At 38.0% G+C, this 22,648-nt stretch overlaps 1 protein-coding gene across 8 annotated transcripts; it reads right to left on the reverse strand.

The window, feature by feature from the left end:
• Window positions 1-1,981: 1,981 nt before the first annotated feature.
• LOC147871922 (transcription-associated protein 1-like) lies at window positions 1,982-21,694 on the reverse strand. Of its 8 annotated transcripts, none has more exons than XM_087359844.1 (10): window positions 21,639-21,694; window positions 20,372-20,801; window positions 19,624-19,775; window positions 19,042-19,139; window positions 18,455-18,542; window positions 17,990-18,210; window positions 17,420-17,628; window positions 16,672-16,885; window positions 15,815-15,951; window positions 1,982-2,100 (listed from the first exon to the last, which is right to left on the reverse strand). In XM_087359844.1, exons 4-6 carry the CDS (start codon window positions 19,052-19,054, stop codon window positions 18,042-18,044), a joined length of 270 nt encoding a protein of 89 aa, XP_087215970.1. In that variant the 5' UTR covers window positions 19,055-19,139; window positions 19,624-19,775; window positions 20,372-20,801; window positions 21,639-21,694; the 3' UTR covers window positions 1,982-2,100; window positions 15,815-15,951; window positions 16,672-16,885; window positions 17,420-17,628; window positions 17,990-18,041. The 8 variants fall into 8 exon arrangements, with proteins under 8 accessions (XP_087215970.1, XP_087215969.1, XP_087215964.1 ...); XM_087359843.1 differs by having other exon boundaries at window positions 17,420-17,631; window positions 21,639-21,686; XM_087359838.1 differs by lacking the exon at window positions 18,455-18,542 and having other exon boundaries at window positions 17,420-17,631; window positions 21,639-21,692.
• Between the last annotated feature and the right edge of the window lie 954 nt (window positions 21,695-22,648).

The raw sequence follows: 22,648 nt of genomic DNA on the forward strand, positions 1-22,648 counted from the left end.
CTAACCTAACCTAACCTAACCTAACCTAACCTAACCTAACCTAACCTAACCTAACCTAACCTAACCTAACCTAACCTAACCTAACCTAACCTAACCTAACCTAACCTAACCTAACCTAACCTAACCTAACCTAACCTAACCTAACACTAACCTAACCTAACCTAACCTAACCTTGATTCTACGAAAATTTTGAAAATTTATCTTTCTAAATTTGACCTGTCCCATCCCTATTAGGACTAGACTCCCAAGTCTTCAGAAGTCACTCGTCCCAAGTCTTGAGAAGTCACTCGTCGCAAGTCTTCAGAAGTCCCTTGTCCCAAGTCTTGAGAAGATCTTGTCCCAAGTCTTGAGAAGATCTTGTCCCAAGTCTTGAGAAGTCACTTGTCCCAAGTCTTGAGAAGTTCTTGTCCCAAGTCTTCAGAAGTCACTTGTCCCAAGTCTTGAGAAGACATTCGTCCCAAGACTTTAGAAGTCACTCGTCCCAAGTCTTGAGAAGTTCTTGTCCCAAGTCTTGAGAAGTCACTCGTCCCAAGTCTTGAGAAGTTCTTGTCCCAAGTCTTGAGAAGTTACTCGTCACAAGTCTTGAGAAGTCACTTGTCCCAAGTCTTGAGAAGTTCTTGTCCCAAGTCTTGAGAAGTCACTCGTCCCAAGTCTTGAAAAGTCACTCGTCCCAAGTCTTGAGAAGTTCTTGTCCCAAGTCTTGAGAAGTCACTCGTCCCAAGTCTTGAGAAGTCACTCGTCCCAAGTCTTCACAAGTCACTCGTCCCAAGTCTTGAGAAGTTCTTGTCCCAAGTCTTGAGAAGTCCCTTGTCCCAAGTCTTGAGAAGGCACTCGTCCCAAGTCTTCACAAGTCACTCGTCCCAAGTCTTGAGAAGTTCTTGTCCCAAGTCTTGAGAAGTTCTTGTCCCAAGTCATGAGAAGTCACTTGTCCCAAGTTTTGAAAAGTCATTCGTCCCAAGTCTTGAGAAGTCATTCGTCCCAAGTCTTGAGAAGTCACTCGTCCTTGAGAAGTCACTTGTCCCAAGTCTTGAGAAGTTCTTGTCCCAAGTCTTGAGAAGTCACTCGTCCCAAGTCTTCAGAAGTTCTTGTCCCAAGTCTTGAGAAGTCCCTTGTCCAAAGTCTTGAGAAGATCTTGTCCCAAGTCTTGAGAAGTCACTCGTCCCAAATCTTGAGAAGTCACTCGTCCCAAGTCTTGAGAAGTTCTTGTCCCAAGTCTAGAGAAGTTGTCCCAAGTCTTGAGAAGTCACTCGTTCCAAATCTTGAAAAGTTCTTGTCCCAAGTCTTGAGAAGTTGTCCCAAGTCTTGAGAAGTCACTCGTCCCAAGTCTTGAGAAGTCACTGGTCCCAAGTCTTGAGAAGTCACTCGTACCAAGTCTTGAGAAGTCACTCGTCCCAAGTCTTGAGAAGTTCTTGTCCCAAGTCTTCAGAAGTCCCTTGTCCCAAGTCTTGAGAAGTCACTCGTCCCAAGTCTTGAGAAGTCACTCGTCCCAAGTCTTGAGAAGTTCTTGTCCCAAGTCTTGAGATGTCACTTGTCCCAAGTATTGAGAAGTCACTTGTCACAACTCTTCAGAAGTCACTCGTCCCAAGTCTTGAGAAGGCACTTGTCCCAAGTCTTGAGACGTTCTTGTCCCAAGTCTTGAGAAGTCACTCGTGCCAAGTCTTGAGAAGGCACTTGTCCCAAGTCTTGAGAAGTTCTTGTCCCAAGTCTTGAGAAGTCACTCGTCCCAAGTGGCGTGAAACGCGAAGAAAACTAAGAATATTCGAAATTTTCGAAAAAAATTGAATTCAGCTAAGACGGGTGAGGCACAGCCCTAAAGAAGACTTGGGACAAGAACTTCTCAAGACTTGCGACAAGATCTTCTCAAGTTTTTCCTAGAATTTTCCGAAATTGTACCAAAAACTAAGTTTTTGGCAAAGTTCGAAGAAATTCTAAGTTCTACCTAGAGTGTATGGAAGGAATTCAGGAATCCTAAATGATAACATTATTCAATAAAAAAAGTCTTTATTATGCAAAAAAATTCTGTTTGTACATCAGTTTACAAAATATAATTCATTCACTTATTTCATCTTCTTAATCTCGACTGGAAAAAAGTATCATCACCTGAACAAAATCAAAAAACAAACATTAATTTCAATCAAAGCAAAGAAAATTAACTGAAAACAAAATAAATATATTCTGAGTAGGACTTCTCAAGACTTGGGACAAGTGACTTCTCAAGACTTGGGACAAGAACTTCTCAAGACTTGGGACAAGTGACTTCTCAAGACTTGGAACAAGAACTTCTCAAGACTTGGGAGGAGTGAGTTCTCAAGACTTGGGACAAGTGACTTCTCAAGACTTGGGACAAGAAATTCTCAAGACTTGGGACTTCTCAAGACTTGGGACAAGAACTTCTCAAGACTTGGGACGAGTGACTTCTCAAGACTTGGAACGAGTGACTTCTCAAGACTTGGGACAAGTGACTTCTCAACACTTGGGACAAGAACTTCTCAAGACTTGGGACGAGTGACTTCTGAAGACTTGGGAGTCTAGTCCTGACAGGGATGGGACAGGTCAAATTTAGAATGAAAATTTTTTGAAATTTTTCGAAAAATCAAAAAACGCTGCAAACCTTCTCAAATGCGCACAAAACCAAAAATTTTCGGAAAATTCGGAAAAAAATTAAATGTTGAAATTTTTCAAAAATTCTTAGTTTTGTGCGCTTTTTGGACGATTTGCCACGTTTTTCGATTTTTCGAAATTTTTCGAAAAAATTGAAATTTCTCAAAGGGGTACCCCTTTGAGAATTTTCAAAAAATTTCGAAATTTAAAAAAAAATTAAAAACGACTGCAAATGGCGTGAAACGCGAAGAAAACTAAGAATTTTCGAAAAAATTTGAATTCAGCTAAGACAGGTGAGGCACAGCCCTAAACAAGCAGACAAGACTTGGGACAATAACTTCTCAAGACTTGGGACAAGAACTTCTCAAGACTTGGGACAAGAACTTCTCAAGACTTGGGACGAGTGACTTCTCAAGACTTGGGACAAGAACTTCTCAAGACTTGGGAAAAGAACTTCTCAAGACTTGGGACGAGTGACTTCTCAAGACTTGGGACAAGTGACTTCTCAAGACTTGGGACAAGAACTTCTCAAGACTTGGGACGAGTGACTTCTCAAGACTTGGGACAAGAACTTCTCAAGACTTGGGACAAGTGACTTCTCAAGACTTGGGACAAGAACTTCTCAAGACTTGGGACAAGAACTTCTGAAGACTTGGGACAAGAACTTCTCAAGACTTGGGACAAGAACTTCTCAAGACTTGGGACAAGAACTTCTCAAGACTTGGGACAAGAACTTCTCAAGACTTGGGACGAGTGACTTCTCAAGACTTGGGACAAGTGACTTCTCAAGACTTGGGACAAGAACTTCTCAAGACTTGGGACAAGTGACTTCTCAAGACTTGGGACAAGAACTTCTCAAGACTTGGGACAAGTGACTTCTCAAGACTTGGGACAAGTGACTTCTCAAGACTTGGGACAAGAACTTCTCAAGACTTGGGACAAGGACTTCTCAAGACTTGGGACAATAACTTCTCAAGACTTGGGACGAGTGACTTGTCAAGACTTAGGACAAGTGACTTCTCAAGACTTGGGACAAGAACTTCTCAAGACTTGGGACGAGTGACTTCTCAAAACTTGGAACGAGTGACTTCTCAAGACTGGGGACAAGTGACTTCTCAAGACTTGGGACAAGAACTTCTCAAGACTTGGGACAAGTGACTTTTCAAGACTTGGGACAAGAACTTCTCAAGACTTGGGACGAGTGACTTCTCAAAACTTGGAACGAGTGACTTCTCAAGACTTGGGACAAGTGACTTCTCAAGACTTGGGACAAGAACTTCTCAAGACTTGGGACAAGGACTTCTCAAGACTTGGGACAAGTGACTTCTCAAGACTTGGGAGTCTAGTCCTGATAAGGATGGGACAGGTCAAATTTAGAAGGAAAAATTTTCAAATTTTTCGAAAAATCAAAAAACGCTGCAAACCTTCTGAAATGCGCACAAAACCAAAAATTTTCGGAATATTCGGAAAAAAATTAAAAGTTGAAATTTTTCAAAAATTCTTAGTTTTGTGCGCTTCTTGGACGATTTGCCACGTTTTTCGATTTTTCGAAATTTTTCGAAAAAATTGAAATTTCTCAAAGGGGTACCCCTTTGAGAATTTTCAAATTTTTTCAAAATTTTAAAAAAATTAAAAACGACTGCAAATGGCGCGAAACGCGAAGAAAACTAAGAATTTTCGAAAAAATTTGAATTCAGCTAAGACAGGTGAGGCACAGCCCTAAACAAGCAGACAAGACTTGGGACAATAACTTCTCAAGACTTGGGACGAGTGACTTGTCAAGACTTGGGACAAGAACTTCTCAAGACTTGGGACAAGAACTTCTCAAGACTTGGGACAAGAACTTCTCAAGACCTGGGACAAGAACTTCTCAAGACTTGGGACAAGAACTTCTCAAGACTTGGGACGAGTGACTTCTCAAGACTTGGGACAAGTGACTTCTCAAGACTTGGGACAAGAACTTCTCAAGACTTGGGACAAGTGACTTCTCAAGACTTGGGACAAGAACTTCTCAAGACTTGGGACAAGAACTTCTCAAGACTTGGGACAAGTGACTTCTCAAGACTTGGGACAAGTGACTTCTCAAGACTTGGGACAAGAACTTCTCAAGACTTGGGACAAGGACTTCTCAAGACTTGGGACAAGTGACTTCTCAAGACTTGGGAGTCTAGTCCTGATAAGGATGGGACAGGTCAAATTTAGAAGGAAAAATTTTCAAATTTTTCGAAAAATCAAAAAACGCTGCAAACCTTCTGAAATGCGCACAAAACCAAAAATTTTCGGAATATTCGGAAAAAAATTAAAAGTTGAAATTTTTCAAAAATTCTTAGTTTTGTGCGCTTTTTGGACGATTTGCCACGTTTTTCGATTTTTCAAAATTTTTCGAAATTTTAAAAAAATTAAAAACGACTGCAAATGGCGCGAAACGCGAAGAAAACTAAGAATTTTCGAAAAAATTTGAATTCAGCTAAGACAGGTGAGGCAGAGCCCTAAACAAGCAGACAAGACTTGGGACAATAACTTCTCAAGACTTGGGACGAGTGACTTGTCAAGACTTGGGACAAGAACTTCTCAAGACTTGGGACAAGAACTTCTCAAGACTTGGGACAAGAACTTCTCAAGACTTGGGACAAGAACTTCTCAAGACTTGGGACAAGAACTTCTCAAGACTTGGGACAAGAACTTCTCAAGACTTGGGACAAGAACTTCTCAAGACTTGGGACGAGTGACTTCTCAAGACTTGGGACAAGTGACTTCTCAAGACTTGGGACAAGTGACTTCTCAAGACTTGGGACAAGAACTTTTCAAGACTTGGGACAAGTGACTTCTCAAGACTTGGGTGTCTAGTCCTGATAGGGATGGGACAGGTCAAATTTAGAAGGAAAGATTTTCAAATTTTTCGAAAAATCAAAAAACGCTGCAAACCTTGTGAAATGCGCACAAAACCAAAAATTTTCGGAAAATTCGGAAAAAAATTAAAAGTTGAAAATTTTCAAAAATTCTTAGTTTTGTGCGCTTTTTGGACGATTTGCCACGTTTTTCGATTCTTCGAAATTTTTCGAAAAAATTTAAATTTCTCAAAGGGGTACCCCTTTGAGAATTTTCAAAAAATTTCGAAATTTAAAAAAAAATTAAAAACGACTGCAAATGGCGTGAAACGCGAAGAAAACTAAGAATTTTCGAAAAAATTTGAATTCAGCTAAGACAGGTGAGGCACAGCCCTAAACAAGCAGACAAGACTTGGGACAATAACTTCTCAAGACTTGGGACAAGAACTTCTCAAGACTTGGGACAAGAACTTCTCAAGACTTGGGACGAGTGACTTCTCAAGACTTAGGACAAGTGACTTCTCAAGACTTGGGACAAGAACTTCTCAAGACTTGGGACAAGTGACTTCTCAAGAATTGGGACAAGAACTTCTCAAGACTTGGGACGAGTGACTTCTCAAAACTTGGAACGAGTGACTTCTCAAGACCTGGGACAAGTGACTTCTCAAGACTTGGGACAAGAACTTCTCAAGACTTGGGACAAGGACTTCTCAAGACTTGGGACAAGTGACTTCTCAAGACTTGGGAGTCTAGTCCTGATAAGGATGGGACAGGTCAAATTTAGAAGAAAAAATTTTCAAATTTTTCGAAAAATCAAAAAACGCTGCAAACCTTCTGAAATGCGCACAAAACCAAAAATTTTCGGAATATTCGGAAAAAAATTAAAAGTTGAAATTTTTAAAAAATTCTTAGTTTTGTGCGCTTTTTGGACGTTTTGCCACGTTTTTCGATTTTTCGAAATTTTTCGAAAAAATTGAAATTTCTCAAAGGGGTACCCCTTTGAGAATTTTCAAAAATTTTCGAAATTTTAAAAAAATTAAAAACGACTGCAAATGGCGCGAAACGCGAAGAAAACTAAGAATTTTCGAAAAAATTTGAATTCAGCTAAGACAGGTGAGGCACAGCCCTAAACAAGCAGACAAGACTTGGGACAATAACTTCTCAAGACTTGGGACGAGTGACTTGTCAAGACTTGGGACAAGAACTTCTCAAGACTTGGGACAAGAACTTCTCAAGACTTGTGACAAGAACTTCTCAAAACTTGGGACGAGTAACTTCTCAAGACTTGGGACAAGAACTTCTCAAGACTTGGGACAAGTGACTTCTCAAGACTTGGGACAAGAACTTCTCAAGACTTGTGACAAGAACTTCTCAAGACTTGGGACAAGAACTTCTCAAGACTTGGGACGAGTGACTTCTCAAGACTTGGGACGAGTGACTTCTCAAGACTTGGGACAAGAACTTCTCAAGACTTGGGACAAGAACTTCTCAAGACTTGGGACAAGAACTTCTCAAGACTTGGGACAAGAACTTCTCAAGACTTGGGACAAGAACTTCTCAAGACTTGGGACAAGCACTTCTCAAGACTTGGGACAAGAACTTCTCAAGACTTGGGACAAGAACTTCTCAAGACTTGGGACAAGAACTTCTCAAGACTTGGGACGAGTGACTTCTCAAGACTTGGGACAAGTGACTTCTCAAGACTTGGGACAAGAACTTCTCAAGACTTGGGACAAGTGACTTCTCAAGACTTGGGACAAGAACTTCTCAAGACTTGGGACAAGAACTTCTCAAGACTTGGGACAAGAACTTCTCAAGACTTGGGACAAGTGACTTCTCAAGACTTGGGACAAGTGACTTCTCAAGACTTGGGACAAGAACTTCTCAAGACTTGGGACAAGGACTTCTCAAGACTTGGGACAAGTGACTTCTCAAGACTTGGGAGTCTAGTCCTGATAAGGATGGGACAGGTCAAATTTAGAAGGAAAAATTTTCAAATTTTTCGAAAAATCAAAAAACGCTGCAAACCTGAAATGCGCACAAAACCAAAAATTTTCGGAATATTCGGAAAAAAATTAAAAGTTGAAATTTTTCAAAAATTCTTAGTTTTGTGCGCTTTTTGGACGATTTGCCACGTTTTTCGATTTTTCGAAATTTTTCGAAAAAATTGAAATTTCTCAAAGGGGTACCCCTTTGAGAATTTTCAAAAATTTTCGAAATTTTAAAAAATTAAAAACGACTGCAAATGGCGCGAAACGCGAAGAAAACTAAGAATTTTCGAAAAAATATGAATTCAGCTAAGACAGGTGAGGCACAGCCCTAAACAAGCAGACAAGACTTGGGACAATAACTTCTCAAGACTTGGGACGAGTGACTTGTCAAGACTTGGGACAAGCACTTCTCAAGACTTGGGACAAGAACTTCTCAAGACTTGGGACAAGAACTTCTCAAGACTTGGGACAAGAACTTCTCAAGACTTGGGACGAGTGACTTCTCAAGACTTGGGACAAGAACTTCTCAAGACTTGGGTGTCTAGTCCTGATAGGGATGGGACAGGTCAAATTTAGAAGGAAAGATTTTCAAATTTTTCGAAAAATCAAAAAACGCTGCAAACCTTGTGAAATGCGCACAAAACCAAAAATTTTCGGAAAATTCGGAAAAAAATTAAAAGTTGAAAATTTTCAAAAATTCTTAGTTTTGTGCGCTTTTTGGACGATTTGCCACGTTTTTCGATTTTTCGAAATTTTTCGAAAAAATTGAAATTTCTCAAAGGGGTACCCTTTTGAGAATTTTCAAAATTTTTCGAAATTTAAAAAAAATTAAAAACGACTGCAAATGGCGTGAAACGCGAAGAAAACTAAGAATTTCCGAAGAAATTGAATTCAGCTAAGACAGGTGAGGCACAGCCCTAAACAAGCAGACAAGTCTTGGGACAATAACTTCTCAAGACTTGGGACGAGTGACTTCTCAAGACTTGGGACGAGTGACTTCTCAAGACTTGGGACGAGTGACTTCTCAAGACTTGGGACGAGTGACTTTTCAAGACTTGGGACAAGTGACTTCTCAAGACTTGGGACAAGGACTTCTCAAGACTTGGGACAAGTGACTTCTCAAGACTTGGGACAAGAACTTCTCAAGACTTGGGACGAGTGACTTCTCAAGACTTGGGACGAATGACTTCTCAAGACTTGGGACAAGGACTTCTCAAGACTTGGGACAAGTGACTTCTCAAGACTTGGGAGTCTAGTCCTGATAAGGATGGGACAGGTCAAATTTAGAAGGAAAAATTTTCAAATTTTTCGAAAAATCAAAAAACGCTGCAAACCTTCTGAAATGCGCACAAAACCAAAAATTTTCGGAAAATTCGGAAAAAAATTAAAAGTTGAAAATTTTCAAAAATTCTTAGTTTTGTGCGCTTTTTGGACGATTTGCCACGTTTTTCGATTTTTCGAAATTTTTCGAAAAAATTGAAATTTCTCAAAGGGGTACCCCTTTGAGAATTTTCAAAATTTTTCGAAATTTTAAAAAAATTAAAAACGACTGCAAATGGCGTGAAACGCGAAGAAAACTAAGAATATTCGAAAAAAATTGAATTCAGCTAAGACAGGTGAGGCAAAGCCTTAAACAAGCAGACAAGACTTGGGACAATAACTTCTCAAGACTTGGGACAAGGACTTCTCAAGACTTGGGACAAGAACTTCTCAAAACTTGGGACAAGTGACTTCTCAAAACTTGGGACAAGAACTTCTCAAGACTTGGGACAAGAACTTCTCAAGACTTGGGACGAGTGACTTCTCAAGACTTGGGACAAGTGACTTCTCAAGACTTGGGACAAGAACTTCTCAAGACTTGGGACAAGAACTTCTCAAGACTTGGGACGAGTGACTTCTCAAGACTTGGGACAAGAACTTCTCAAGACTTAGGACAAGGACTTCTCAAGACTTGGGACGAGTGACTTCTAAAGACTTGGGACAAGAACTTCTCAAGACTTGGGACAAGTGACTTCTCAAGACTTGGGACAAGTGACTTCTCAAGACTTGGGACAAGAACTTCTCAAGACTTGGGACAAGAACTTCTCAAGACTTGGGACAAGTGACTTCTCAAGACTTGGGACAAGAACTTCTCAAGACTTGGGACAAGTGACTTCTCAAGACTTGGGACAAGAACTTCTCAAGACTTGGGACGAGTGACTTCTCTAGACTTGGGACGAGTGACTTCTCAAGACTTGGGACAAGTGACTTCTCAAGACTTGGGAGTCTAGACCTGATAGGGATGGGACAGGTCAAATTTAGAAGGAAAAATTTTCAAATTTTTCGAAAAATCAAAAAACGCTGCAAACCTTCTGAAATGCGCACAAAACCAACAATTTTCGGAAAATTTGGAAAAAAATTAAAAGTTGAAAATTTTCAAAAATTCTTAGTTTTGTGCGCTTTTTGGACGATTTGCCACGTTTTTCGATTTTTCGAAATTTTTCGAAAAAATTGAAATTTCTCAAAGGGGTACCTCTTTGAGAATTTTCAAAAATTTTCGAAATTTTAAAAAAATAAAAAAGACTGCAAATGGCGTGAAACGCGAAGAAAACTAAGAATTTTCGAAAAAATTCAATTCAGCTAAGACAGGTGAGGCACAGCCCTAAACAAGCAGACAAGTCTTGGGACAATAACTTCTCAAGACTTGGGACGAGTGACTTCTCAAGACTTGGGACAAGAATACAATACTTTTATTTTCCGTCGTTTCACAAGCTTATTGTTAAAATTACATAAAATTTCACATAAAATTGTTACATTTTTAAAATTGACGACATGTTTCGATATACAATTCTATCATCGTCAGGTCTATCAAAATTAAAATTAAAATCTGGTGTATCTGTTTCTCTGCTTATATTGATTTTGTTTTTACCCGTTTTTGATTTTATTACATCTCCAGGCTTCTTCCATTTAATTTTCGAGACTGCGCCTGGGTGCCTATATCTGTAAAATCAATTTTAATTTTCATATCGTGATTCTGGCTACCGACATAGGAAATGGAATAATTTTACTCTAATTTTATATTTAAGGAATTACTCAAATATATCGTATTACAAGCAAAAGAAATGCAATCACAAAATATAAAGTATTATAACATACCGGGTTGTGTGTGATGTGCGTGTCCGTTGTTATTGAATGGCAGACAGCAACTGAGTTGTGAGTATCGTGTGTGGCTATATATAGGTGAAAGTTGTTTAGGGGGTTGGGTCAATGGACTGTAGAATGTTAAATATCGGATTGTTCGTGTAAATGTTGCTGTCGTTTAATGCAAGGTTTTGTTTATGTGTTCTTTGTATATGATATTTCTCTATGGTGTCTCTATGTCGTTTGTTTTGTATTATTTTTATAATGTCCATTGTATGTTCTATTTTGTTGTATGAATGTCCTGTGTTTAATATATGCTTTGCATATGCTGAATGGTCTTTATTATGTTTTATTGCTGTAATATGCTCTTTATATCTTTGATTAAAGGTGCGTCCAGTTTGGCCTATATAGGTTAACGGGCAATCATTGCATTTTAACCTATATATGCCTGGTTTTTCGTATTGATTTGTTGTGTCTATTTGTGGTTTTTGTTTCAAGATGTTTTTTATAGTGTTTTTTGTTCTAAATGCTATTTTTATGTTATTTGTTTTAAATGTTTTTGTTATATATTTGGTTTCTTTTCCTATATATGTGAATGTGGCCCATTTGTTTTGTTTATTTTCGTTTCCGTCTTCATTTATGTTGTTTACATTGTTTATTTTATTTTTGGGTTTTAATTCATAATTATTATATCCGTTTTCTATTAGAATTTGTTTTATTGTGTTACATTCAATTTGTTTGTTTTCTGTGGTTATGGGATATGTATTTTTTCTGTTTATTAAGTAGTTAATAGCCATCTGTTTATGTTCATTCGGATGGCATGAAGAGGCATGAATTATGGTGCTTGTATTTGTGGGCTTTCTGTATATTTTGAATTCGAAGTTATTTTCGTTTCGTATTATAGTTAGATCTAAATAATTTAATTTGTTATTTTGTTCTTTTTCTAAAGTAAATTGTATATTTTGATTTATGTTGTTAAATTCATTTAAAACATTTTTTATATCTGTATTTTTTCCATCAAAAATCATGAGTATATCGTCAACATATCTACTATAGTATTTAATTTGATATTTATTTAATATATTTACTATGTAATCATGTTCGAGATATTGTAAGAATATTTCAGATAATATGCTCGAGGTGGGAGCTCCCATAGGTAATCCTGTTTCTTGTTTCCAATATTCATTGTTGAATTGGAAATAATTTTGGTTAATAATAATGTTAGTTATATTTGTAATTTCATTTATTAGATCTGTATTTATATTCTGTCTATTTAGAATATCTCTTATAATATCTCGTAGCATGCTTGTTGGAATATTTGTATACATATTATTGATGTCAAAAGAACAAATTTGTATATTTTTATTATTATGAAAATTTAATTGTTGGATTTCATTTATTAATTTTATAGAATTTGTTATATTAAAGGTATTTGGTAAATTACAATATTCTTTTAAAATGTTTTGTATTTTTATTGCTATTTTATATGCAGGGGCTGATGTCCAATTTATTAATGGTCTGATAGAATATGGGTTCTTACGTAGTTTAATTTTTCCTGTGATGATTGGTGCGGTGTATGATTATAGTATTGTGTTTTGGGATGGTTAAAAATGTTATTACACTTTTGGGTTGTGAAACGACGGAAAATAAAAGTATTGTATTGAGGAACACAAGCAGGATGCAATTAAGATATAAGTTGGGACAAGAACTTCTCAACACTTGGGACAAGGACTTCTGAAGACTTGGGACAAGTGACTTCTCAAGACTTGGGAGTCTAGTCCTGATAGGGATGGGACAGGTCAAATTTAGAAGGAAAATTTTTTGAAATTTTTCGAAAAATCAAAAAACGCTGCAAACCTTCTGAAATGCGCACAAAACCAAAAATTTTCGGAAAATTCGGAAAAAAATTAAAAGTTGAAAATTTTCAAAAATTCTTAGTTTTGTGCGCTTTTTGGACGATTTGCCACGTTTTTCGATTTTTCGAAATTTTTCGAAAAAATTGAAATTTCTCAAAGGGGTACCCCCTTTGAGAATTTTCAAAAATTTTCGAAATTTTAAAAAAATTAAAAACGACTGCAAATGGCGCGAAACGCGAAGAAAACTAAGAATTTTCGAAAAAATTTGAATTCAGCTGACAGGTGAGGCACAGCCCTAAACAAGCAGACAAGACTTGGGACAATAACTTCTCAAGACTTGGGACGAGTGACTTGTCAAGACTTGGGACAAGAACTTCTCAAGACTTGGGACAAGAACTTCTCAAGACTTGTGATGAGTGACTTCTCAAGACTTGGGACAAGAACTTCTCAAGACTTGGGACAAGAACTTCTCAAGACTTGGGACAAGAACTTCTCAAGACTTGGGACAAGAACTTCTCAAGACTTGGGACAAGTGACTTCTCAAGACTTGGGACAAGAACTTCTCAAGACTTGGGACGAGTGACTTCTCAAGACTTGGGACGAGTGACTTCTCAAGACTTGGGACAAGGACTTCTCAAGACTTGGGACAAGTGACTTCTCAAGACTTCGGACAAGAACTTCTCAAGACTTAAAACGAGTGACTTCTCAAGACTTGGGACAAGTGACTTCTCAAGACTTGGGACGAGTGACTTCTCAAGACTTGGGACGAGTGACTTCTCAAGACTTGGGACAAGTGATTTCTCAAGACTTGGGACAAGGACTTCTCAAGACTTGGGACAAGTGACTTCTCAAGACTTGGGAGTCTAGTCGTGATAGGGATGGGACAGGTCAAATTTAGAAGGAAATTTAGAAGGTAGTCTCGTGTGTGAATCACGTACGTCATTGCTAAAATAAACCCCTGCCTTGTCTTGGAAGTGGAAGTGTCAATGACTGATTTCAAATCAGATTAAAATTTCAAAACTCCTTTGCGTTCGTCGGACTCCGTGAGAGACAATAATAACTCTACATGATCGGAAAAATCAACTACCTTTGCACTACAATAATTTTATTCACCGTCTTTACACAAGCTTATAGATTGTTAAAATCACATAAAATTATAACATTTCAACATATGATATTGTTACATTTTAAAATGACGACATGTTTCCATGTTCATTCCATCATCGTCAGGTCTATCAATTAAAATTAAAAACTGTTGCACTTGCTGCCCTGCGTATACTGATTTGTTCTACCCGATAGATTTTATTTGTTTAACCTCCAGGCTTCTTCCGTTTAATTTTTGAAGACTGCGCCTGGATGTCTTAAATCTGCAAAATCAATTTTAATTTTCATATCCTGATCCTGGCTACTGACATAGGAAATGGAATAATTTTAAAGAATTACTCAATATATCGTAATACAAGCAAAAGAAAAGTAATCACAAAATATTTAAAGTATTATAACATACCGGGTTGTGTGTGAGGTGCGTGTCCGATATTACGGAGCTGTAGACTGCAACTAAGCTGTGAGTATCGTGTATGGCTATATATATTGGGTGAAAGTTGTTTAGGGGGTTGGGTCGATGGACTGTAGAATGTTAAATATCGGAATGTTCGTGTAGATGTTACTGTCGTTTAATGCAAGATTTTGTTTATGTGTTCTTTGTATATGATATTTTTCTATGGTGTCTCTATGTCGCTTGTTTTGTATTATTTTTATAATGTCCATTGTTTGTTCTATTTTGTTGTATGTATGTCCTGTGTTTAATATATGCTTTGCATATGCTGAATGATCTTTATTGTGTTTAATTGCTGTAATATGCTCTTTGTATCTTTGACTAAAGGTGCGTCCGGTTTGGCCTATATAGGTTAACGGGCAATCATTGCATTTTAACCTATATATGCCTGGTTTTTCGTATTGATTTGTTGTGTCTATTTGTGGCTTTTGTTTCAAGATGTTTTTTATTGTGTTTTTTGTTCTAAATGCTATTTTTGTTATTTGTTTTAAATGTTTTTGTTATATATTTGGTTTCTTTTCCTATATATGTGAATGTGGCCCATTTGTTTTGTTTATTTTCGTTTTTGTCTTCATTTATGTTGTTTACATTGTTTATTTTATTTTTGGGTTTTAATTCATAATTATTATATCCGTTTTCTATTAGAATTTGTTTTATTATGTTACATTCAATTTGTTTGTTTATTGTGGTCATGGGATATGTATTTTTTCGGTTTATTAAGTAATTAATAGCCATTTGTTAATGTTCATTTGGATGGCATGAAGAGGCATGAATTATGGTGCTTGTATTTGTAGGTTTTCTGTATATTTTGAATTCAGAGTTGTTTTCGTTTCGTATTATAGTTAGATCTAAATAATTTAATTTGTTATTTTGTTCTGTTTCTAAAGTGAATTGTATATTTTGATTTATGTTGTTAAATTCATTTAAAACATTTTTTATATTTGTATTTTTTGCATCAAAAATCATGAGTATATCATCAACATATCTACTATAGTATTTGATTTGATATTTGTTTAATATATTTACTATATAATCATGCTCGAGATATTGTAAGAATATTTCAGATAATATGCTCGAGGTTGGAGCTCCCATGGGTAACCCTGTTTCTTGTTTCCAATATTCATTGTTGAATTGGAAATAATTTTGGTTAATAATAATGTTAGTTATATTTGTAATTTCATTTATTAGATCTGTATTTATATTCTGTCTATTTAGAATATCTCTTACAATATCTCGTAGCATGATTGTTGGAATATTTGTATACATATTATTGATGTCAAAAGAACAAATTTGTATAATTTTATTATTATGAAAATTCAATTGTTGGATTTCGTTTATTAATTTTATAGAATTTGTTATGTTAAACGTATTTGGTAGATTAATATCGGACACGCACCTCACACACAACCCGGTATGTTATAATACTTTAAATATTTTGTGATTACTTTTCTTTTGCTTGTATTACGATATATTGAGTAATTCTTTAAAATTATTCCATTTCCTATGTCAGTAGCCAGGATCAGGATATGAAAATTAAAATTGATTTTGCAGATTTAAGACATCCAGGCGCAGTCTTCAAAAATTAAACGGAAGAAGCCTGGAGGTTAAACAAATAAAATCTATCGGGTAGAACAAATCAGTATACGCAGGGCAGCAAGTGCAACAGTTTTTAATTTTAATTGATAGACCTGACGATGATGGAATGAACATGGAAACATGTCGTCATTTTAAAATGTAACAATATCATATGTTGAAATGTTATAATTTTATGTGATTTTAACAATCTATAAGCTTGTGTAAAGACGGTGAATAAAATTATTGTATTGAAGAACACAAGCATGACGCAATTAAGATATAAGTTACCTTTGCACGTTGCACCAAGTACTACACCATACGCCATTCAAAGTAAGGTGATGAACGATACCGCAACACACACAAAGAGCCATTCGCCTCGAGTCCCCTCCAGAACAGGCCGCATCCACTCGTACGTGTCCGATGCACTGGCGTACATGAAACACAAACACAGATTATAAGTCAAACATACCAACCAGCAATCGCCAATGCTCAGAACTTGGATCCATAAAATGGAAAGAAAACAACACACTCGCACCATAATTTAACTGTATCACCCTTTTTTAAGTTAAAAGGGGGAGGCTCTTAGTGTCATTACATCCACCGGCAATCCCATTTTACGTAAACTGGATGTAAATGATCAATGATAAGGAGATATAAATACAATACCAATTTCAAAAGAATCAAACATGAGCATACATTTACAAAGTTCAAAACCACGACAACGAAGACTGAACCAATCTGACTCAAGTGATATCTCAACCTCTCACAAGAAATAAATAAAACACTCTCTCAAAAAAAAAGAAACTCGCCCTCAGTCTCTCACCGAGAGATAGGGAAGCTACCTTACCTATCCTGGAAATCCTCTTTCTTGGCCAAATTAAAATACCAATGCCAAACACATAAAATGAAGGCAGAGCTACCTCCAATGGAAAACATGGTAGAATACTATTATTATTATTATTCAGTGTTCTGTCTTACGACAAGTCCTTCAAACTGTGAAACTTGTTACAATGCAGATATCAAAACATCTTGTAAACATAAACAAGTGCATGTGCATGGTGGAATATTTCGCTATCTTGCCAAAGAATTTGATTGTGTGAATCATGAATTAGCACATTTCATAATCATATTTCTCGTATACTTACACAATGCATGTCAAGTAGACACAGAGATAAATCTCTCGCAGACATGAGGTCCTTCGTGATAACAGCCGATTGATTTCCTGTCGTCATATCAGTGAGCCAGCAAAGTGTTTCTGCACATACTCCACTCTTTTCCTGGCAAGCAGTAGTCATGTCAGGTGACGCATCCTTCAACCTCAGTAAAGTCCCATGGATCAATCAAGCTTCTTCTCTGCAGCTATTACCAGAAAAAAAATGCAATCACATTCAACACATCACCTAATTTAAAGGTTTCATAACCGATCCCCTTGCTCAAAATTAACCAAAAGCACAGAAAATATCCCAGCAGCTCCGGTCACTGTGCACAATACTCACACGTCAACAAAACTAAATTCCTTACCTTCGCAATTAATCACTTATTAATTAGTAAACACATCACATTAAAGGCTCCACAGCACTACACACATCACACATGTAACAAAACCACTCATTAACAAAACCTTATCACAAATAGTCACCACCCTCGTCTACAAGCTATACCTAACCTCCAATTTTGATGTCCTATGAACAATATATTCACTAGAGAATCATGAATGCCTCTAGCATACCACAGATACAGCAATTATGCCAATCTCTCACCGCACATAGGTCTTTCAACATATCAAATCTCACATTTAAGTTCACAACATCTGAAGTACCTAATAAAATTGGACAGACTCATCTCTCTCACACGACAACCACATCAAATACATTCTAATGCTCATGTACTCACACAACGAATGCCTCGTTCAGACTGATATCAGTTTCTTGCGGATACGATGTTCCTTCTTTGTCCCAGCAGGTTTAATCTTCTGACATCAAGTCGGTCCGCCAACTGTTACCGCACGTACTTCAATGCTTGTCTGGCTGGCAGTACGCAGGTCACGTGACAAACAGCATGGTGCTCAGTAGAATCTGAAGGATCATTCTGTTTCTCGTAATCTGCTACTCCCAGAAAGAGAAAATACAGTCACATTCAAGAAATCAAGACATCACACTCTTCTAAGAGCACACAGTTTTACTTCACCAAGCAGTTAACACTCCTACCTTAGCCAATGAACAAGCACCTTCCATTTTCAGAAGACAAATTCTGTCAAGTTCATTACAAACCCATTCACAAGTTAACTTTAAATACGGGTCACGACAGTGTCACAACCAGCGACCTGACAAATTCTGAACTCCCTCACTCACAGATTCATACTGGAGCCTTTCTTTCCTCCCCCCCCAGCAAATTTAAAGCATTCGCCAAGTGGGCCATTATTCCACACGTCATAATACTGCAACTACAAACTCTACAACTCACACACATCACGTCAGTCCCACGCAACTTCTGTTGCCACTGATTCAGTGGATATTTAACGAACAGTTCGCTTGCCGTCTGTTTGGAACCGAGGATGTTGATCGCTGTCTCCAAGATACACGGCTCCCTCTCCTCGTGCCCCATTATGACAGCAAGGGAGTCTACAAACACCAGTCGGTCCATGCCCCTCAGGTTCGCCTGTTTTGATGTCATGGAGAAAGGACCTAAATGAAAGATTAAGAAATGGCAAGCCACTACAACACACCCAACATCTGTAGCACTTCTACTACTAAGGTGAATTCAACCGACAAGGGGCAAGAGGTAGCCGTAGCAATTAGATTTTTTTTCCATATCACCATCAGTAATGCCACTTTATCATACCTTCTGGAAGCAAAGGTGGAAACTTCACCATCAGTAATATAAATTGTTTCAATGTTGAACAATCTAAATTTATAAAACTGAACTCACCAGCTACCTGAGATATCGCCACCATTGTGTAGTGACAAACAAGGAACACACCGTCGTAACTCTTTCATGGCTGCAGCAACAAACACTCCTACCAACATACACAACAGGCCTTACTGGCTTTTCCAGATATGAAGCAGACGCTTTCAACAAGTTCACATACTAAATGTGGTTTTAAGAGAGATTTCAGGTTCTCACAGTGGTCTTTGGGTTCTAACACCACTTGGACTTACAGAAAACCAACACAGATTATGATTTTTAAACATTTAATGGTTCGCTATATCAGCTGCAGTTATCCTTGTGACTAAGCGCAATGCCATGAGGCAGTGGGAGCATGGAGGTACACTCCATGCATTCTCAATTATAGAACAATGTGGAGGTCAGCCTCAAAATGTGGTTCCTTAAACTGGCAAAGAAAAATCACGTTCTTCATTGTTTCTTTGTAGTCTCAATAGAAGAAATAGACAAGTTCTTTATTTCATTAAAACCATTTACTACTTTTCAGGAAAAAAGGTCTTCTTCTTTCAATAATGGCATTGCAATTCAGAAAATAAGTTCATTAAACAATTTACTCAAATGGATGAACTTGCCTGTGACTGCCATCTGGTGAGTGGCTCTGGCTTGCTTGTCCTGCAATCTGCACGCAATCCCATGGACTGCGGAGATCTCCACATGTGGATCATCAGAACTGCAACGGCGAATCACAATGAGTACAGATAATTACACTCACATCCTAATGTTCAGTGTACAAAATGTTGGTCACAACAGTGGCCAATGCAGTAGCTGCTTCCTAAATCAGCAACTGATGTAAAAGGGACAGAGAAAATGGGAAATCTGGGTTTATGATATGAGAAAGAAATACATTACGTGCAGATGCCTCCTGGTACTGGCAGGATACTAAACACAAACTAATTGTGATACAGCCTCTAACAGGCTCACTGTACCAGTAAATAATGAGTTCTGGGTGCTCAGAGAAAGATCTATACCAGTGCCTCATAGACTGCCATGGGACTCGCTTACAATTCTGCGTTGAAAAGCCAGTGATTAACAATCTGTTATGTCATGTTAGTACCATCAGGCTGGAAAAACATCTTTTATTTTGTACACTTTTTTAATATCAAGAATGAGGTTAGTTTTACAATATTCTTCTGCCTCCAACTGCTCTTATATACCTTGGACAGGAGAACAGCTGCTGCACTCTATTCTCATCATCATTAAAATTCAGGGATGCCACCAAGAAACAGCAAATTATTTCCCAGCACTGACGACGGTAGAACGGATCCGTCGTGCTCGACTTCAGAGCACCAGATGCTGTCTCCACGACCTGGAAAACACAAGCAGCAGTTTCAAGTTATAACGAGTGACAACGCAGGCCAGATTCACTGGTAAGGGAAGTCAAATGTTTTAGTTACAGTAACTTTCAAGTACTGCACTTACTGTAATACTCTAAACACCTTTTCTCCACATCAGGGCGCATGTCATATTTATTTCCAGAACCTTTGGGATTCATGGACACCAACATATCATTGACTAGACTTTTATTTTGTAAGTGGACTTTGACAAATCTCAACAATAAAATAAAAATTAATTACAAGTATATAATTTTTCTATAGTCTATGCTAACCGTAATAAACGTCAAAAAGGAACGTATTATACGCGTATCAAGTCATTTAATGATCTTCCACCAACAATTAAAACTCTAAATGATTTAAAGGTGTTCAAGCCTGCATTTAAATTATTTTTCATAATTGAATTGCAGAATCTGAAGGTTATGTACATTCACATGTGAAACACATCCTTGTAATTGTGTCAAAAGTACTGAAGTTTATATGTATTGTATGAAATGATTTGTTCTCCATCCTTTGGTTTAGTCCTAAGAAGGATCTATGGAATGTAAATAAACTGTACTCTCTAACATACCTGAACAATGCAATTCCTTATCCAAGTCACAAACACTACAGGTGCTTCGTTCTGTCTGGTTCTTCACATCTCCAACTCCAAAAAAGCTGCTTCCCCATCACACACACAACTGATCTTCTGAAACGCTGATATTCAGACAAATTAGTCCTCCATGTCTTCGTTGATACCAGTAAACACACACTACAGCTACAGTTCACATGAAAGTTGCTACTCAGTACATCCCCTGATCTCAAACTACTCTTTGAGACAGACTAGGCACTCCCACTAAATCTATAACCGTACACCTCCTCGGAAAGCAAGGTAATCGCACGAGGGCCTGAGGTCTTCCTTGTGGCATTGTGAGGCATGCTACGAACACCCCATACTTGGTCACTAGGAATCAAAAGTGGGCAACGGCTATAGTATCCCACATGCTTGCAGGCACTCCTACCTGAAACAATACCAAATACCAAAATAAATATCCGCATTGTGACACCAGTCGTAACTGCTACTACGAATGCACTCTACACCTCATCAATAATCAACTGGCCAACTAAACCAACCCTCCATGCAACCAAAATATTTCACACTTATGTCCTTCACACAAGGGAAAGATGACACACATCAATTCAAATTAACTTCCACGCCCTGGCAATATATATGAGAGTAAATCTGCACTGGACTCAGAATGCATCCTAGCAACCAAAGAAATACAGAGGGGCAGAACGCCCACGCCATTTTATCATAGGCAGGGACGGCAACGTCTGAAAAACAGCGAACTCATCCGACCTCCTTGTCATAGCAGAGTAGTAGTAAACTACGTCTTACGCAGGAAAAGTCTGAGAACTGTTGGACAAAAAACAATCTTCCACGTGCCAAATTCCTGTTGCGATAAGAAGTGAGCCTGCCAAGTGTACTGAACATACTCCACTGATTTCCTGGCAAGCAGTAGGCTGGTCAGGTGACAGACAGCTTTTCCCCGAGTAAAATCCCAAGGATCAATTAAGCTTCTTCTCTCAGCTATTCCCAGAAAGACAAAATGCATTCACTTTTAACTAACACAAATGCAAAAATAAACAGCATTCTGATGACGCAGTTGATTGAACATGTACTTTTGTTCTTGGGGAGGGGGGCACACCACACACACTTCTGAGTATATAAATGTCACTTATCAATGCCGTAAACGCCTCATGGCGTTTATTTATTTGATTCCTCGGGAATCATCGACACATAACCTCAACCGTTAAACGAGAACACCCCATCATTCCGTAACCTGATGACAGCCCACCTAGATCGCTGTTCGCACACATAAACTTACAGCACCTCCAAGACTCCGAAGACTAGACTCACGCTTACCAACACACACTCACTCTCACTCACTCTCTCTCACTCTCACTCTCTCTCACTCTCTCTCTCTCTCTCTCTCTCTCTCTCTCTGTGCGAACTTGACCACAGCGAATTATAGTAGCGAACCCAGTAAACTACGTATTGAGCGGGAACAGAAGGGCAGCCGAATGGCATCGGCAGTTCGAGACCCAGCGGATTCTTACAGTAGTATTAAGTGTAGTATTAAGTTCTAAATATAAAACGAGGGCAGGACTGAACCGATTTCTGATTTCTGCCCTCTAAAAAAATAATTGAGGGTTAACGGGTGGGTGGGGAGCCGAAGATGAGAGAATGAGGGGGTTATGCAAAAATATATTTATGAGGGAGCAGCCAAAGGTGGTCCAAACAGACATCATATCAATCAACAATCTTTAACCAAAATGTGTTCAAAGCACTTGAGTCGAAAGAAAAAATCCAGCCAAATAAATCAACAAATCTGTCATCTACTGGGCATGAGATTTTTGCAAGCAAATCCAAATTCATAACAAACACCACACGCCAAACTTACAAGTTTTAAAACCTTTATCCTTGCTTAACACACCACAAGCACAGAAAATACCCCGGCAGGTCACAGCACTACATAACAAAAACCAAAATCACTTCACAAATAGTCTCCACCCACGCCTACAAACGATACCTATACCAACTGGAAACAGCAATAATGTCAATCCCAAACTGCATTTACTTCTGTCAACATATCATCTCACACTTACAATCACAACATTTAAAGTGCATCCTATAGGTCAGGTAATTACACACTTCATTCATTGTCCCATCAGGTTTCCTGTTCAGATATCAAGTCAGTCTGCGAACACACTCAACAGCTTACATGACAAGCATGCAGGTTTGATGGTTTGATTTATTTCGCTGGATTGTTTCTTTTTCGACTCATATGCTTTGATGTCTGTATGT

The sequence above is a fragment of the Zootermopsis nevadensis genome, unplaced genomic scaffold, assembly GCF_977971745.1.
Source record: "Zootermopsis nevadensis isolate Lab colony 2312 unplaced genomic scaffold, Znev_1.0 Znev_ptg000036l, whole genome shotgun sequence".
In the NCBI taxonomy this organism is placed as follows: Eukaryota; Metazoa; Arthropoda; class Insecta; order Blattodea; family Termopsidae; genus Zootermopsis; species Zootermopsis nevadensis.

What these genes read in the sequence shown, in the direction of transcription:
- LOC147871922 (XM_087359836.1), bottom strand. Translation starts at nt 19,134, where the DNA reads ATGATCCACATGTGGAGATCTCCGCAGTCCATGGGATTGCGTGCAGAT. An exon ending in TCACCAGATGGCAGTCACAG is followed by an intron (nt 18,185 to 19,041) that starts GCAAGTTCATCC and finishes ACATCAAAACAG; the next exon opens with GCGAACCTGAGGGGCATGGA. An exon ending in GTGGGACTGACGTGATGTGT is followed by an intron (nt 17,632 to 17,989) that starts GTGAGTTGTAGA and finishes TTCTGGGAGTAG; the next exon opens with CAGATTACGAGAAACAGAAT.